This window comes from Uranotaenia lowii, chromosome 3 (assembly GCF_029784155.1).
Source record: "Uranotaenia lowii strain MFRU-FL chromosome 3, ASM2978415v1, whole genome shotgun sequence".
Lineage (NCBI taxonomy): Eukaryota > Metazoa > Arthropoda > Insecta > Diptera > Culicidae > Uranotaenia > Uranotaenia lowii.
In genome coordinates this window covers 22,735,438-22,754,778 of record NC_073693.1, presented here as the reverse complement: position 1 = coordinate 22,754,778, position 19,341 = coordinate 22,735,438, and the positions used below count along the sequence as shown (strand labels likewise).

Sequence of the window (19,341 nt, the reverse complement as noted above, 5' to 3'; positions counted from 1 at the left end):
TGAAAAGCGTGATTTTTGTTAGTGATGAAATTTTATTTTTTTACATTGTCACAATTCATTTTGAATGAATCACAGAACTGTTTTGTATTAATGCGAATCGACAACTACAATACTTCTTCTTTCCCTTTCTTCTGCTCCTATTGCAATAGTACAACGTTTCATCAGGACGGATCGTTTTTCATTTTCGAGATTCTACACTTTGAAAGTAAAGTGCACTAGTAAAATAAACTCTAGGTATATAGTAAATGTATAAAAACTAAACTGTCACAAACAAATGATTGAATCAGATCCTCATGCATCTGGAAGACTAAAGTATTCAACTTAAAATTATAATACCTATCCAAATCTAAGGGGTAAGAATGCTGATTGTAAAGTTTAGTACGTTTGTACAAAAAAATACGTTGAAGCGAAAACGATTATCAAACTTTCAATAAAAAAGGCCTCACCGGAAATCCTTGATGCTTTTTGATACATAAATTTCTTTCTATGATATTGTTAAAATATGAGATAATTCATATTTTCTCCTAGCTTTCTTCCTACGGTTTCATTATTGCGCAGTGTGCGTTCACTAAGGCCACACCTTAAAGTGCACTTGGTTTCCATTCGAATTTCTCGGCTTCATAAATTAATTGGCATGTTTTTCGCTTTTTAACTCTACTGTTTCAAATTATTACTTCCCTAGATACAAACACTATCCTCTACAGATTTATAGTACGTCTTTGAATTTCAATTCATTTCGGTAATCGTTTTGCGTGGTGCTATTTACAATCAGTACTTTTGAAGTGCACAACACAGCTCTTTTTGTTTTACTCATTCAACAGAACCCAGATACTTCTAAACGACTATGACTAAATAACACTTAGCTCAGATCTGCCATATAAACTTTATCCGATTTCTGCGCCGATAAACTTAAGTATGATTTTGTCCTCCTTCGCCTCACCGCCACTTGTAACATGTTCGACACGCCAACAAATAACAACGTAAAATAAGATCGTCTACTCAGATAAAAGATCTTCTACACTTGCTAGCTCGCGCAACACAGAAATATTGTGTGATTCTGCTAAGTTGTTCCCATAGAAAGAAAAAAAACACCGACACATGTGTCCGCTTCAAACTTCGGTACTGTGCGTCTGGATTCGCACCTTCTTGATGGTGCCACCATTTTCGGAGTAACCCGGATTTCGAATGCCCAGGCCATCCCCGTTCTGGGGTCGAGGTTTCTTTAGGCTCGATCGGAGTGGCGTCCGCGTGACCGATCCGATCGTAGAGGCCGACATGGTGGTAACGGTTGTGTTCATCGATTGCACACTGCCATTGATGCTGGAATATGGGCGGCCACTGGACGAGGTAACAGCGATACCTGAAATGCGAAAAAGTAATAAATCAATAGAAAAGGGTAAACGAATTTACATTTCCCACATACCATTGGTTTCTCGGAAGCCGGGATTGTTGTAGGTGGTCGATCCATTTGACGTCACGATCATCGTCGGATCGCCATCGGTTCGTTTGGTCAAAATTTTGTCGTACATGGCCAACGCCAGAAGTGCCAACGCTAGGCCTACGACCACTATCTGCAGATAGAACGAAATGCCCCGGGTTATGCGGAATCCTGCCCGGGTATCATCGGTTTGTAGCGCAAATAGTACTGCCGAAGCTAGCGATAGGAGCGCTGCGAGTACCACCAGAACTAGCTTGAGCGTTATCAAGCTTGTGTACTTCATGCAGATACGATCCCGTGACGAGATCATCGCTATTTGCAGAATGCTGAGGACGCAGAAAATCCCGAACAAGCCGCAAGCTGCCACCGCAAAAAGGCCGCTGGTGAAAACGACACCTGGAAAAGGGAAGAAAAACGATTAAGTTTATTGAACTAAGGCGATAAGAAATAATGGTTGAGACAATCAATATGCAAATTGCTAGATCAGCTCGTAGATGAGCCTCTGTTTGGGTCTGGGCCAATCATTATCGAGCTCATCCTTATCGCTTCGTCGGCAAACAAACTCAATCAACATAATATGCCTCAATCAGACAGAGGAACTTTATGCCATTTCAGTTTCGAATCATTCGCCGAGCAGTGCAGTTCAATTTGTTTCTAGAAACTCTCTAATCGAATTAGTATCTCCCGCTTTTGCATGACAGCAAAAATGCTCCGGTTATTGTTGATGACCTTGGCGGTGGTTGCTGTCACAGACGGGTCCTTCATTAATCCGTACTCTAAATTTATGAAAAGCAAAACCCTGCGTAGCGTCCCGAACAATAGAGGTGAAAATGGTGAGCCGTTAATTTTGACGCCCTACCTCGAAGCTGGGAAAATAAAGGACGCCCAAACGGCAGCCCGTGTCAAGCATAGCCGCATTGTGGGATTCGAGAGTTACAGTGGATTTTTCACCGTGGACAAACGTTACAATTCCAATATGTTCTTCTGGTATTTCCCGGCTAAGAATGCTGCCCCCAACACCCCGGTCTTACTTTGGCTGCAAGGCGGTCCCGGAGCCTCATCTTTGTTCGGTTTGTTCGAAGAAAACGGACCGTTCTTCATTTCGAAAAACCTCAAAGCCGTCCCCAGAGAGTTTGCCTGGAATGTGAATCATCATTTGATCTACATCGATAACCCAGTTGGCACCGGATTCAGTTTCACCGATAGTGAGGATGGATATGTGCGAAATGAAACACAGGTTGGAGAGAACCTGTACCAAGCGTTGGTTCAATTTTTCCAAATGTTTCCGTATCTTCAGAAAAATCCATTCTACGCCAGCGGTGAGTCATATGCTGGCAAATATGTTCCGGCTATCGGATACACCATTCATCAGAAGAATCCAACCGCTAAGCTGAAAATTAACCTCCAGGGGCTAGCCATTGGGAATGGGTACAGCGATCCGATGAACCAAATTAATTACGGCGATTACCTCTACCAGCTGGGTCTGATAGATTCGAACGCCAAAGATCGTTTCGACCAGCAAGAGGCGGCTGCTGTTGATTGTGTCCAGAACAACGACTATTAGTGTGCCTTCAAGATTATGGATGATCTCATGGACGGCGATGCGACGGGATCGTCCTATTTCAAGAACGTTTCCGGTTTCGACACCTACTATAACTACCTGCGAACCTCGGAAGACCCGAAAGACGAACTCTTCCTGTTAGGATTCCTTAAACTCCCGGAAACTCGCAAGGCCATCCACGTCGGTGACCAACCTTTCCACGATTTGGACAGCGAGAACAAGGTCGAGAAATATCTCGAACATGACATCCTAGATTCGGTTGCCCCATGGATAGTGGAACTACTAGCCCATTATAGGATGTTGATCTACAACGGGCAGCTGGACATCATTTGCGCCTATCCGATGATGATCAACTATCTACAGAAGCTACCGTTCGACGGTGCCGATGTGTACAAAACGGCCAAGCGGTACATTTTCCGCGTTGACAACGAGGTAGCTGGGTACTACAAGGTAGCCAACAATCTACGCGAAGTACTGATCCGCGATGCGGGGCACATGGTGCCACGGGATCAGCCCAAGTGGGCCTTCAACATGATCAATTCGTTCACAGCTAACAACTTTGATTGGGATTAGGAATCGTTTTTTTCTAATGTTACATACAGTGCTAAATTATTCAGTTTTAAGTGATATTATTTTGATCCATCATTGTGTATCTACCAATATGGGAAAAATGGATAAAAAATTATTGACAAATAAAATTTTCAATATAAAAAGGCTTATTTTTTCCGGGATTTTTATGTAAAAAGGCTTATGATTTTGAAATCTCAACTAAGACATTTCTAAAGGAGAGTTTGTGAAACAGAGCAGACTTTGATGCCCAAATCGATAGCAAATGTGACCTCAATTAGGTGTGTTTCGGTTTTTCCGCGAAACCAAAATTAGGTATCATTCGGGTAGCCAAAATTATAAATCCACAGCTGAGACCAAAATAAGGTATCAACAGCAAGCAGTTACCCTAATTGGGTCACTCTTTGGCCTAATTTTGTCAGCCCTATGGCAGCTAAGTGTCATGAGACAAGCTTTGTACCGGATCGTCATCCAAACCCCATTTTCCTTCCCTTTCCCAGTGTCTTTTTCACGGTAGGTAACGTACTCAACGTAGACCACATCCTCTGGTAATCGCTTCGGAGGACATTCTTTCGAAAACCATCCTGAACGCCAAGGTTCTGGTGGCTCTTCCTCAAGATAGGATAGATCCTCCATATTGTGTACATTCTGGACCATCATGTTCGGCCATTTAGTCGTCTTCAGCAATGCTCCATTGTGTCGTTAAATTTGGGTTAAGCCCATTCGTTGACAGGGTCTGGTCTTTTCAGATTTTAATGTTGGAGACAAATGTATCGACCCCTGTATCGATACTTTATACCTGCTTCCAGATCAAATAACCTTGCCATCTCAGCCAACGAACGGTTCTTTCGCTTTAGGAATTTGCCTAACGCATGCCGTTGATACTCGCTACTTTGATGGGTCCGACGGATGGTGAGGTCCTTACCATCGCCCGGGGCCATGTCGAAATACGTCTTCATCTCACAGATGGAATCCTGGACAGCTTCCAATGTCTCGGATCTGTTTTTTAGAAAGTCCAGGTTTGTGTTAGAGCTGAACAAGTCGATAAGTGTAAAGAAATACCTTCTTCCTCCTGGGTCTTCCGTGTCCTGTAGTTGGCAAAAGTTATCCGGGACTAGCTTCGTTGACCTCTACCTCTTTAAAGCAAATGGTTGTCTTCATGTTTACTCCAAAACCAATTTCACAAGTGAATCGGAGACCATAATGCATACTTGCATTGCAACGGGTAAAAACGAGAATGTTTTAGTCGCCTAAATATTCTTGCTTTTTATCCCCAAACTTAAACTATCGTTTGTTTTTTTTTTAATTAAAAAAAATACTAAGATAAAAAGGCCCAACAACAGGAATACTATAAAACCGTTGTGAAACAACAGAGGTATGTCCTTAACTCGATTTTTTTTGTCAGATTCTGTCTCTCACTTCTAGTTTTGTGACGTTTAGTAATTTGAAAGCTATTCAGTTTAGAGTTGAATCGCTCAATGTTAACTGATGAAGTAACTAACCTACATGAACAACAAAAAATTATTTCTAAACTATTCATTACCATTTATTCATTCGACGATACAGATTATAGGGGAGAATGCCATAAAGCGACAAATTGCTCGGAAAAAAACTATAAAGATTTTGTCTAGATAATCTTGTTCCGAGGGTAGATTTCTTTTTTTTTTGTTTTTTTTTAGATTTAGGTAGATTTCAAGAAAGAATTAAATTAAATCGGATCTAAAAATTAAATTTGTATTTTAGAATTTCATAAAATAGTTTCATAATTCATATTTGAATGATGGTAAATATTCGTGCAAGGGAATCTTTACTGTGATTAAGAACCTCAATTCTTATTTTGCAATGTTATCATGAATTCCTTGTTAACGCAAGTGAAAATAGCACTGCATTAGATTTTGGAATGAGTTTAGCTTTACTCTCTAAACATCTGATATGACTTTGTAAAGCTTAGTAATTCTCAATAAACCGACTGTAAACAAAAGAAAAATACGGAATTCGAAATTCTTATTTGTATTTGAATTTCAGATACGTATATGCTTTTCATTCTTAAAGTAAAGTTCTATTAAAATGTTTTTTCTTGATTGTGAATTGATGATTTTTCTTCGATTTTAATAATTTAAAATAAAAAAAATCCTAATTAGGAACCCTCCATTACCCGAAACTTCATTAAAAATCGATTTCATGCAGCATCAACACTTGTTGTATATTAGGGGAGATAAGGGCATAACGAGCACCCAGGGCATAATGAGCACTCCTTTTTTCTACATAAGTACGTATTTTCTTAAACAAATTTTCATAAGGACTTGTTTCGTACTACCTATAGTGTTAATTTTTCACCAAAATAGAAATATTCTTTTCATATTTACAGAAATATTAAATAATAACCAGCTAGGTTCTCAAGTGACAAAAATATTATAATTTTTGAGCACCACCAAATAAGCTTTTATGACCTTTAAATCATCTTGATCTGAAATGTACGCACTGCAACATGATCTACACATAGTTCTCAATTTTCAACATCATAAAATTTTTGATTTTTTTACTTTAATCAATTTTAAAACGCGTTTTTATTTTAATTTGTTCATTAGAGGCGAACAGAGCACTATCAATGAAGGCATAATGAGCATTTTCTGCTGTATAATCTAGCAGCGAATTCAACTCGATGAAGTCAACTGAATAATAGAGCTACTCCTTGACTTGTTTCGTCTGTCGATTTGGCCTATTGGTAAGGTGTCGGAGAGGTAATCAGTAGACTCGAGTTCGATTCCTGTTCGAGGGGATTTTGTTTTGCACATACCATTCATGATTGATTTTTTTATTGTTATATTATACGGCTAATAGCATCCAAGCATCATCTGTCAAACAAAACACCAGAAACATAATGTATGAGCATGTGTTCATTCTTTAAATTCTACAAACATACCTAGATTATTCTGTTATTGCTTTGTTTGATGAATCTACGCCTCACCGTTTAGTGCAATCATGATCATGAATGATAAATGAAAAAAAAATCACCTCGACCAGGAATCGCACTCGAGCCCACTGATTACCTCTCAGACACCTTACCAATAGGCCAAATCGTCAGACGATGCAAATCAAGCTGTAGCTCTATTAGTCAGTTGACTTCATCGAGTCGAATTCGCTGCTAGATTCGGCAGAAAACGCTCATTATGCCTTCATTAATGGTGCTCATACTGCCTCGGGGGGTTTCTCATTATGCCTCTACAGTGCCTGGTTTTCATCTTTCGGCAAAATTCTTCAAAATGCATTTTTAAACGTTTTTATCTACTTTTTCAAGTTTCATCCAATTAGGCCATAGACTATTTGAGTGTCTGAACACGAAACAATGATGTTATTCACATATTACAGCTGTTCTCTATGGTTAAATAAGCGTTTTGCTAAAGGTGGCCATTATGCCCCCATCTCCCCTATATCACGATTGAATTTGTTTTGTAAAATATTGGTGACTATTTTAAACAGAATGATTAGAAAGTAAGACTGCCAATTGAAGTCATACGTTTCTTAAGTGCCTACTGGAAAATTTCTTTACTATAAAACAATTTAACATTTGAAGGCCATGTCTTAAAATTAAAGAAAACTGTAAATCAAATGATTCCGTACATTGAGGGCTAACGCGCCGTTGTACTGAAGCAGAGATTGCGGGTCCTACCGGTGAGCCGTTGTATCTTTTTCGAAAAATTCATAATATTTACGGCTTACGTTCTTTCTTTCTTTGATACCTCATGTTTCTCTAACACTTTCCATCACTTCGAAAATTGAGGATTATTTTGTTTTTTTTTCTATCTCAGCGAATAAAAAAGAAACTGCATGGTGAAGGCAATAAATGTATGACGTCAACAGAAAAATATTTCATCTATTTCAGTGTTGTATCCATATTCACCTTTCCCCCATTTGACTTTTTCAAATTTGTTATTCCAAACAAAATGAAGAATTCAGAATCTCAGAATTTGAAAAAAAATACTAAATCTTTTACCATTTGCTCATGTAAATTAAGGCATGTAAAGGAAATTAGTAACAATAAAAAAAAAGTAATCCCTACATAGAAAATTCAAAGTCACACTCTAAATAATTTGACTAAAGATGTTTCGGTCCAGGGAATTGCAAGTTACAGCTGCTTGAGTCTGGTGGTCCGATTTTTTTTCAATCTAGAGCCTTTAAGTGATAAATAAACACTCCCATGGAGTGGAGATGTTTTGAAAATTTAAAAGCTCATCTACTAGAAAAAGTTAAGTTTTTATAGAATTTCGATCATTTTGTAACGGTTCTGTGCCGATTGAGGGGGGGAGGGTGGTTGATCACCCCGATAATCACCCCCCCTCCCCCCATAGGCCCGCGCATCGTTTAAACGGACAGTCGGAATTAAGTGAAATTTGGTATCCAAGGGTTTTTTGGGTCAGAGATGGTTTGTTTAATAGTTTCGAGAACCTCACTTTTTCTGGAAGGGGGCTTCCATACAAAAACAACTTAAAATGCGACACAACCCGAACAATGTTATGACGATTTTCATGAAAATGAAAAAGTTAAAGGTGGTGTAAATGAAGTTCAACATTTTCCAACGATTTTTTAAGTTATAGGTAAAACGAAGTTTACCGGGTCAGCTAGTTTGGTAGGTCAGCAAACCCGGATAAAACCGGGCAATCTTAATAAACAATCAAAATGAGTCGTTTCACTTTCAAAATTTTGAAAGCTTTGTATTCATCTTTTATAACAAATTTGGCCATGTGAGCTTTGTAAGTTTTGTTAGTCTTTTCAAAGTTTGGATTGGGATTATTTACTGTGTTTATCATTTTCATTTAATTGAAAAAAATAATAGTTATGAGGTTTGTATTAATGGAATTTTTAAATAATTTCTCTTGAATGCTTATTCACCCTATCGCGAAAAAACATTTTAAACCCTCAATTTTTTAGAAAGCTTAAATAAATTTGGCCTTATTTTTTTTAATCTTTAAACGACAACAATGTTTTTTTAATCATTCCCATGTGTTATTTCACGAAAATCCAGTATCTTAAGCTTGTAAACATATGCGAACGACTCCTTTTGAAGATTATCCCACTTTTCAAGATGTTGCAATGGAAACCATTGAATGTTAAAGCATCCTAGAAGTAATTTTTCAATAGAGTGGCCAATTTAGTTTGATTTGGGAGAGTGATCTTAAAAACAGGGTGGCCGGGAAAAAACAAGGGGTCATTCGGCAAATGCGGGAAGAAGTCGGGATTTTAAAATTTTTGAATTTCACACTCAACCTTTGTTTTAAAAAATTAAACTCGAAATTTCAAGCTTATCAAAAATGATAAAATTTTAAAACTTAGTCCAGTTGTTTGTCCGTTTGAATTTTTTGCGGTCTAAAAGATGGAGACTCCTGTTTAGCTTGCATGTCCTTTTTGTTTGAACGAAAGAATGTCTTAGAAATAAATGCGATCATCAACCATCAACACATAAATAATATTATAAGTTATATACAGTTAAAATAATAACCAAAATTCACAAAATTGTAACTCTGATTACGGGTCGATGTTTACATATGGAGTCAAGTAAGAGGTTCGTCATATACTTAAGAGAAAATTGTAAAAGGTTAGCTTATCATAATTCATCATAGTATAGTATGGAGTATAAAAATTTCACGATAAAATAGGTTTAGTTTCACAGTTTTTCTATCTTTTTTACACATATTTGTCTCCGATATAAAATATAAAGTAAGGAAAGATTCCAAATTTTGGTATCATTGTGCTTGTATGGATCAAATCAACGAGAACACCGTACTTGATTCCTTGCGTAAATTCACCGTTGTTTGTCACTTATTTGCGATTGTTTTGAATCGTAAAACATTCTTTATTCGATATGTGCCATTTCAATTGAACCAATTTTACCACAATCCACCTTTTCTACTTCCGCTTTGTTTTATTGTAAAAAAGCGGGGAATCCAAAATCAAAATTGGGTGGCCACCCTGTTAAAATAAAAAACGCAGGAAACTAAAGAAAAACATAGAAAACATCAAACATGTATCAAACAAAAATATAAAAAAATGCTTTTATTATTTACAATAATTAAAAAGATGACAAAAAAGATAAAAAATAACAAAAAGACAAAAATGATAAAAATTACAAAAGCGATAGTGAGTTGACACCTATTTTTATTTCATTTTTTTACATTGTTATTTTTAATTTTTTTTTTCTATTTTTACGGTTTGTAATTATTTTTAGGACCACCCAAGTACAATTTCTAAACATCTTAGATATCTTAATAAAAATGGAGGCATTTTTTTTTTGCAATACCATCACGTATATACGGACGATCGAAATAAAATGAAATTTGATATCCGAGGGTTTTTCGGGTCGGAGATGGTTTGTATTGTTTCAAGAATCTCACTTTTTCTGGAAGGGAGATCCCCATACAAAACTATTTCTTCTTTTTATCTTGTGTATAAAAACCACTATATCTCTCTTGTCCCAAAACCGATTTTCAGCGTTTTTTATCGTAATATCGCAGCGTATGAAATTGGCTTTCTGATGAAAATTAATTTATTGCGGAAATCTTGCGTTAATATACTCGAAATCCAGTGCAGAGATGAATTTAAGTCTTAGAAAATCTGAGAAATTGCAAATTGACAAAAAGTTCGAAAAACAGCTACCTTTGAAAATTCGTCAAAAATTCTGTGTTTCGAATTTTGACAATCTAAAAATGCAAAAAGGTGCCAAATATCGTCAATTTTTTTTTAAACCACGTTTTTTAAACCACTTTTTTACATTTTTTGTAGTCATGATCTTAAAAAAAATCAAAAACATATATCCTTGTGTGCAACGTATAGCTTCTAACTTCAGCTTTCTTGTACAATAAGTGAAATTTTTTTAACATTCCGTAACTGATCTACAGTCTTTTTCCCGAAACATGTTTTTTCGAATTCTTCTACTTAGACTTTGAATAACGAAAAACTAAAGTGTTGTAGGTGAATAATGTCTGAGAAACATATTTGAGTTACATTACAAGGCTTCCAAAACTATACAATTTGTAAAAAAATGTTGAGAAATAAGAGAGATATAGCGGTTTTAGTCAGTAGTGTCAAATTGATACTCCAGGAACTCTAAAAAAATCAGGAACGGATGAGGTTTAAAAGGAAATCGAATACTTCTTCAACCTTTTGTAAAACACCGTCATTGGCTTTCAAACCCAAAAAACAAGATAAAGTTGTCCAAAATTATAAATGTCATAATAAGCCTAATCGACTGAGTAGTCCAATATTGAGAAAATTTGTAAAATAGCAACTATTGATGAAATTTTCAAAATGAACAATAGAGACAAAAATGCCAAATTGCTAAAAATTACTAGGTTGAAAATAGGACACTTTTGAAAATATTAAAAAATTGTCAAATAATTAAAAAAAATTAAAATAAATAACTAAGAAAAATTGTAATGTGTATAATCCAAATGGACTAAACTTTTCAAATTCTCAAAACCTTTCGAATTTTAAAAAAACTGTTAAAAACAAAGTCAGAAATTATTGCTTGGGGTATTTAATCTCTTTAAACGATAGTAGCATCTGTCAACACCCATATCTAAAGCATTGAAAGTCAATCATAAAGTTTTCCTTAACCTAAAATTCACCATGAGAAAAAACTTCTGAAAAACAAGGCCGCCATCTGTTAGCCCCTTATAATAAATCTACTGATTTCAAAGCGACTCTCAGTTTTGAAACCGAATATTACCAAACAATAATCATATTCTGAAGCAAGCCTTCTAATATTCAAACTCACCCGAAGGTTGGAATCTCCCCACGTCTCCGCATCGTTCCCTATAGTTAAGCGTCTGACACTTTCTCCACGGTCCAAAGTATCCTCGTTCCTCTGGAAATTAAAGAAAAGAGCAATCAGTTAATCCGATTAGAATGCGAGAGAGGGTTTTTGGTTCCCAAAAAAAAACAACTTACCCACGCCATCGTAATATGCCCAGATCGGTACCCCAACGGCAGTCGCACTGATGACCAAACACAGGAATCCCAAACACGTCACTAGCACTGCGTAGATGCTCGGCTTAAGTCCGGCCATTGCTGCTGGCGCATATCGCTTAGCGGTGGATTTGTTGTGCTTTTGTTATCAGGTACGCCTCAACTGTTGTTACTATTTTCGGGTGCGTGTGTGCTTCGAATGGCTTTGGAAGTACCATGCACTTCCGGAACCGGTGTGGTCAATGGTCAAAAATGGGCTGCAATAATGCACACACGGTTGACAAAAAATGTTGGAATGTGATGACCCTCGATTGCAACAAACTAATGCAGGTGTTTCGTCAATTCTGATCAGTTGTTCGCTGGAAATGGATGAATAGAAAAAAAATTAGTGGACACAATACATTAATCGGTACGCACGATTAGATATGGGTGGGTTGACGATCGATCGTGCACCACATACGAAATGAAGCAGCAGTTATATGACAAATGCTTCAGGTTGAAGCGATTCAAACAAGAAAAAGGCCGGAATGATTCATTTTCACCGGAGTTCCACTCCTAACAAGAGTCTTTCGCGTTCCTGTTTCGTCTAGGGGAAAAACAAACACCATTCCAGGAACTACCTTTTAGGTTTCTTCATCAACTTCCCAACTGTCGTATCCCGATAATTTCAATATTCGGTGTTAACCGATAAGATTGTAAATTTATCTATTCATAAAAGATGAGTTCTCGGTAATTCCATCCAACAAAAGAGTCAATATATTGATCATTCGATCTTGAGCCGTGTTCTTGAACGGAGTCTCGTAGAGCGTGTTTTATTTTAACAAGTTAGAAAACTTTGAAACTATAAACCTTTTTTATTAGTATAGCTTTCTCTTTAAAGGTAATGGAAAGTACGTACAAATCACCAACGATCAACAAAATTTTGACAGTTTTAATAATGTTTCAAATTTTAAGAATACCTAACAATTTAATTAATAGTTTGAACTATCTATCATTTTTGAAGATTGTTCAAATTTCTACACGTATGGCTGTCATAGTTATATTTTATCAATGGTCAACGTAGAAAATGCTCAAAAAAATGTGTCCGTTATCAATATACATATGTAGTTTGTAATTACCGAAATTGTGGAAATTATTCATGCATTGTAAAAACAACCAAAATCGACCAAATTCTCGAAACTGTCCTAATAGACAAACGTATATATTAAAATTGTTGATGTTTTCAAAATTTTACAAGTTTACAAAGCTGTCAACATTTTCAAAATTGGTAAAATATTCAAAACAGTTAAAATTCTTCATATTGCCATTGGCAATTGGCAATTCCACAATTCAGAGTCTGATTTATTCTTCGGGAAAAACTAAGCAATTTTTTTTGCTGAAACCTGAAAAAACTGTCTTTTGTATTGATTGATTATTGCAAAGCTTGAACGAGCTGGCGAACCGGGAAAACCGAGAATACCGAGAAAAACTTTGGAATGTCATCGTGTCACCCTGAATTTCTGCCCCTTATCGGGAAAATTGTCATATTTGAAAAATTTTCACGAAATTTCAAATAAATTTTAAAATTAATCTTTAAATGTAAGAGTAGTTTTGACAGTTTCAATATAGATTATATATACACTCAGGCAAATTCTTATTATAATTTTCATAAGATGCGTCTTATGAACCGCTTTTTAGAGTGTAAAATTGTATTTCATAAGAGTCTTATGAAATTCCTTCAGTTTTCATATGAACATCTTATGAAAAATAGGAGAAATGGCATTGTGAAAATATAATAAACACATTCATTCATTCCATCAATTTTTTTTGTCTAACGGTACGAAGCACTCGCTATTGTTGGTAATTCGGTTTCTTTAACATTTTGATCTTTCTGATTGGTAAGTTTGAAATGTTTTTGATGTGAACGCTTAATATATTAGTAAACTAAAATATTTTTTTTGTTTACTTTTCAGTATGCTGACAGGAAAAAACGCAAGTTCGAAGAATCGGATGCGGCCAAAAAAACTTCGTTGGAACCGGGGTGTTGCTGTGCTGCTGATGACTACTTCATTATTTTATTAAAAGAAATTGGGAAAACAATAAAGTGAAGGTTTTCAATTTCAAATATCGTAAATTATTCTAATTAGAATTGACTTTCTGTTTCCATAAGAGCCTCTTATGATAAGCTACAAACTCTCATTGGATTAGGTGTTCATCTTCAGAATTCATTCGCGTCATAAGAGAATCTTATGAATTTCAATGATTTCTCTTATGGCGCCACTTCATAAGAAAATCTTATGGCATACATAATAGTATTTTTCTGAGTGTAGACCTCATAAACGCTTATTTTCGTTCATTAGTACACAAACGTAGTTTGAATCGCTTTTCAACTAATTGCGGATCCAATACAAGATATTCAATTCTTTCGCTCTCCGCAAGTGCACTATACTTACCAGCAAAGCTCAAATATTATGAATTAAATAATGAAAATATAATCGACAAAACTAAACATGAAACATTTGGTGACTCAATGATACCAAGTTTGTACAATTTGGTCCAGTGGTTCTGATAGATGAATTGCTTTAAGCAAAAAGCAAATATTTTGGCAGCGTGAGACATTTTTAAGCAGAGTTACAGTTTTCTGACGAAACTAATCTCTTTTTTAACCAGGGAAAGATATTTTTTATACAATGTCGTCGTTATTCTTGTGTATTTCGTTTGTGTTACCCTGAAGAAAGGAGTTTTTATCGCAAGTTTTTTTTTCAGTCTTCCTATGATAAATTTTTGCTTAAAGTTTCCTACGTTGAAATATATGTCTTTTTTAAAAATTGCGACGAAATCTCCTGTCGAAATCTAAGGTCTTTACCCTGATACAAAATAACATCTTACATTCAAACGATTACAGCTAAGCCCTGTTTTATTCACGATATTCTATATTTTCATGAATCATTAGTTCAAATGACTAGGGTACTACTAAAGTTATTCATTGTTTTGTATAAAAAAAACAATTTTTCTAAAACATAGCTTTGGATTAAAAAAATTATGTTATCTGATGATTAAAAGTTTTGTGAGACAAATCCCTATTCAAGTTGATTTAAGATTATGTTCCGATGAATTTTTCAACATAATTCTATACAAATAATACAATTTTTTTCTAGAACTTTATATACATTCTAGAAAAACTCATATTTTCACATTGGATCAAAACAATCATATAATAATTTAAAGATCAAGCTCACCGGACTTGTTTCTGCAGAATTGTTGAAATTGTGGAGCAAAACAATGAATACATGCCAATTTCGTTGGATTCGCTCAAAAAATTTATGAAAACCTGTCAATTTGATACAAAAAGACTATTTTCATGGTTTCTTACTGTTTTTACAATTTCAGGAAACAATTGTTAGAAATTTGAGGACTTCAATTTGAAGATTTTTATTTATCATCATTTTATATTATAAACGAGTATAATTTATACCTGAAAAAGCGGAAAAAACTTTTGAATTCCAAAACGAAAAATCGCTAACTACCCTGTGAATAGAAATCATTTTTGATGCTAATATTTTCACGATTTGATTTTTGTTTCTTATCTAGAACCCGTTTATCTTGTTCAAAATTTTCTAAAAAACAAATCCCTAAACTAAAATAACTTGTTCACACGATTATTTGAAAATTCGCAGAAAAAAATTGAAACAATTTTGGATTTCAACAGAACATCTAATTCTAAACCTTGAAGTTTTAACAAAATAGTCCAGATTTGAATTCCAAGATGAAGAAATAACGAATTTCAATTCCAAAACCAGAAGTACACTACGCTACACAGAATCGAGCTGATGCATGACCACTACATTCAAGCGAAACAAGAAACATATTTTATAGGATTTTCACCTTATTGAATAATTCATCCCCAAAAAAATATAGTGAGAATCGAACTCACTGCATCATTCTCATCTCGACTTCCAGTCCGATATCTTACCCAGTGCACCGTCTGAGTCGGTTAGCAAACGAAAGTTTATTTTCATAATCTTTCTGCCACCGCCGATTACAAAAAACGTTTTTCCGGTGTTTATTTTTCATCCTTCTTTGTCTTTGATGGGAAAGGGATGAGAATAGGATGGAAATGGGGTGGGAATAGGAAACTAGAAACTGTGTTCTATTGCCGGCCGGTTTACATACATCCGCACAGGTCATCTTGGCTGGTGGTTTTTTGCCGTCCACACAGTGGAAAGCGATGTTAAAATGTGATCAAAATTGTTTACGCCAAAACAGAGCGTTTTAGACCCATAGTGTCTTCGAGACATTTTACCTACATTTAAAGCACTTTAAAATAAGCTTTTGATAGAAATGATTCTATCGCATAGCAGTGAGATAGAAAAAATATTTTTTGTAATTTTCATTTTAGAGCAATTATGTCTTTGGCAAGTTTTTAGATTGTAAAAACGTAGCAATTTTGTTGAAGACTTCAATATCGTAGAAGCTAATCCAAAAAAGTTAGAATGGTTCAAAATAATATAAATATTTTAATCCAAAATTTTCAGTTTGTTAACGAAATTTTTTCAGGGCGAGGCTATTCAAGCAAAATATGTTTGAAAAAGTTTTGAGTTTCTCAAAATGAAATAGTTTTGTGGAATAAACTAATTATAAATATTCAGACTGAATCGAGATAGATTGGAATAACTAACTGTTTTTTTTTAATTTTATGAAATTTTCATAAACTACTTTATATTTTTTTGAATTTTTGTTTCTGTAGTTGTCTTCTATCAATTCTATCATTTAAGAACGTAAAAACGTATCTGTACGTACGTGTATTTGTTTCTTTTTACATTCAGGAAGAACGGCTGTTATGATTAAAACAACAATTCTTTTGAACATCGAGCATCAGTCAGTATTTTTGTTTGAGAATAATTATAAAAATATGTCACATTTTTGAACGTGGATTAAACACTTTATTTAAATTTCTAAAAATTCCTTATTTTGCACAGCGTCCAATTTTTCCGTTTTTCTTCAAATTGTGTACAATGCTTCTTCTTTCAAATAGATGCACACTTGGTCTAAAAATGGTGTTGATCCAAGATGCTCACTTCGGAAGCGAGCTGTGCAAAGTAGTTGTGGATGACCTGTGGTTTTTTTGTCAAGTAGTTTTCTACTAGTTTTGAAAAAATAAACCTTTTTTTAACCTTTTTCTGGCTAATTCAGAATTCCTGAATTGAAATTTTCCCAGTTTAAGTTTTCAATATAAATGCAAGTTTTCTTACACTGAAAATAATAAACAGGTAAAATTTACCGAGATAAAAAGGTGAATGCTTGTGAAATCCAAAAAGGTAACTTTTACCTCGCCGAGGTGAAACTCACCTCACAACGAGGTAAAGTTTACCTGAATCGAGCAGACAAAAAAGGTAGAATTAACCTATAAAAAACAGTATATCCAAAGATGGTACTTTCTACCTCATCAAGGTAAATCTTACCTCGTAGCGAGGTGAAGTTGAGCTGGATTGCGCTAAATAAAACGGTACAGTTCACCTCGAAACAAAGGTAACTATTTTCAGAACCCGTTTATTGAGGTTAAGTTGTTTTTCCATTCAGGAATAAGTTTAGTTTCGTGCGCAATACGTGAAAATAGGAACAGAAAGGTAAATTTAGCATTAGATTAAATTTTGTTGTGCTAGTTCTCATCATAAAACTATATTACAGGTTGGCCTACTGAGCTACGAAGTGTTTTCCTCATCATTCCAGAACAGCCAATATTATCTTACAGCTGGCCGGAGAAGGGACGGACTGTGCTAGTTTGATTCAGTGGCCAATGGCGTGGAAGGACACGGAAAAGATAGCTTTGATGGCCGAGAGGATGCAAAAGTGTTTTAATCCGATAAAACGGAATTCAAGAAAAAAAAAACGGAGTTCCCCGAGCCGGATCGTCGGAAGGAAGAAATTTATTGTAACATGGATTCCCAAAACAATGATCACAAAGGTAATGTAAAATAAACATAAAATTTCGAATGAATTTGTGTCTTTGTTTCATTTAATTTGGTGAATAATCAGAACAGCGAAAAAACCCTCTTTTAGACAGCGAATGGAAACCGGTAGAATGTATCTTTTTGCTCAGTGAATCCCAAAAAGGTAAAATTTACCTATTTTTCTAGGTGAAAAGAAAAACGGTACAATTCACCTTTTTGCTAGGTGAATGAAAAAAAAATAAAATTTACCTCGGAAAAGGGGTGGAAAAAAACTACCTCGTAACTCGGTTAATTTTACCTTTTTATTATTTTCCGTGTAGTCATGCTGCTTGTTAAAAAGTGTTGTCAATATTCACTAGGAAAAAAATCATATTCAATCTCGTTGTTTTTTTGTTCAAAAAGGAAGCCAGTCGTTATTTCCTAAATATGTTCGTTCAGTGCAGGCATGTCAAACAGGGGGTTCGCGGGCCGCATGCGGCCCGCGGCCTAGGTTAATGCGGCCCGCGTAGCCCCGTCTTAAATTGTCACAAAAAAACCACCACTGATTTTTATGTAAAATATTACTGCAAAAAACTAAAGCTGAATGTACCGATTTAACTGATTTTGGCTGCGGCCCTCTACGTCATAGAAAATTTTTAATGCGGCCCGCACACCTAAACGAGTTTAACATGCCTGGTCCAGTGTGTGTGGGGTTTCCAAAAATAGCTATCCCAACCCGATACCAAAAAAAATATCTTACCCACCTCGCTCCGGCGCTTCAAAATTATAATAAAATCATTCAACTGACTTGACATTCCAACACCTCAAATTTTGCTAACCGTAGCCAAACCGCAAAGCTGTGGCTGTAATAGAGATTCTTTGGGAACAACAGTTGTAACAAAAAAAAAAGAAAAACAGCAACTCAATCCCTCCCACCCGCATCAGCCAGCGACTCAATCAACCAGCTGTAGGTATGCAGCTACAAGAGATCCGATTTCCGACAGTTGCCCAAATTGATCCGTTACAATCGTGTCGATGCCGATTGATGCGGAAACCCCAAAAAAGCAAAAGGCCCCGGTCCAGTCGATCGGTCGATGGGAAGCAGTCTGAGAATCAACAAGTCTGTTAGCTTCTCATGGTCAATTTATTGGGGTTCGCCGTAATACTGGCCGGTAATTTTGAAAGAGAAGATTGACTTTCCCTACCTGGCCAGGCCAACCCAAGCCAGCAGTTAAGCCAGCTATTATGGTGTCGAACTTGGATTGCTCATGCTCTTTCTGGCCAATGTACGTAGTGGAGAGTTCGCAGACGGCGCAAACGAAATCGAAACCTCACCGTGGCATGTATGGAGAGAGGCACATACAAAGTTCACCAACTAGCATCAACATTGGTGTGGAATTTTGTATGGAACTTGCGGAAAAGGTCGGGAGAAGTATATGGGGTGAGGTAGATTGAACATATTTATGCGTCCGGTCGATCAGGTTAATACATATGCAGGCATGCACATTAAGCATACTTTCAACTAGTAGGCATTTCGGAACTTAGCGTCACAACACAATATCGGCGCAACTCCACTCACCGATTGGTAAAAGTATGTCGTCTCCTTTCCTTCCTTCCCGCATACATAGGTACATAAAAATATAGCAGTAGCTCATAAGTCGTAACTGACAGATAGCATCAGCGCCATCATTAGAGAAAGGAAAAACAGCACACCAATCACCGCACCGGTCTAGAGGAATAGGTTCTGTGACTTCTTTGATAAGGAGTGTATTCGAAAAAAAGCAACACTTAGTTTTGTGAATAACTTTTGAATGCATGAATGGAAATTAATGAACTTTTTAGCAAGGCCTAGTAATGTAATATTAACATGTGTAAAATTTTGTGATGTTCTGTACAGTGATTTT

The 19,341-nt window shown here is 35.8% G+C and overlaps 2 protein-coding genes across 2 annotated transcripts in view; one reads left to right on the top strand and one right to left on the bottom strand.

The window, feature by feature from the left end:
- Window positions 1-18: 18 nt before the first annotated feature.
- The window catches only part of LOC129754920 (uncharacterized), a 30,246-nt gene continuing 10,923 nt past the window's right edge, over window positions 19-19,341 (bottom strand). The window contains exons 2-5 of the mRNA XM_055751188.1: window positions 11,511-11,887; window positions 11,338-11,427; window positions 1,424-1,834; window positions 19-1,360 (exon numbers count right to left, since the gene is read on the bottom strand). Of these exons, the coding sequence (XP_055607163.1) occupies window positions 1,110-1,360; window positions 1,424-1,834; window positions 11,338-11,427; window positions 11,511-11,628 (870 nt within the window). The 5' untranslated portion in view covers window positions 11,629-11,887 and the 3' untranslated portion in view covers window positions 19-1,109. The remainder of the gene's footprint in view (window positions 1,361-1,423; window positions 1,835-11,337; window positions 11,428-11,510; window positions 11,888-19,341) is intronic.
- On the top strand, window positions 2,063-3,713 carry LOC129754919 (vitellogenic carboxypeptidase-like). Its single transcript, XM_055751187.1, is given in 1 exon segment — window positions 2,063-3,713. A coding segment is annotated over 1 exon segment (1,440 nt). The 5' UTR covers window positions 2,063-2,132; the 3' UTR covers window positions 3,573-3,713.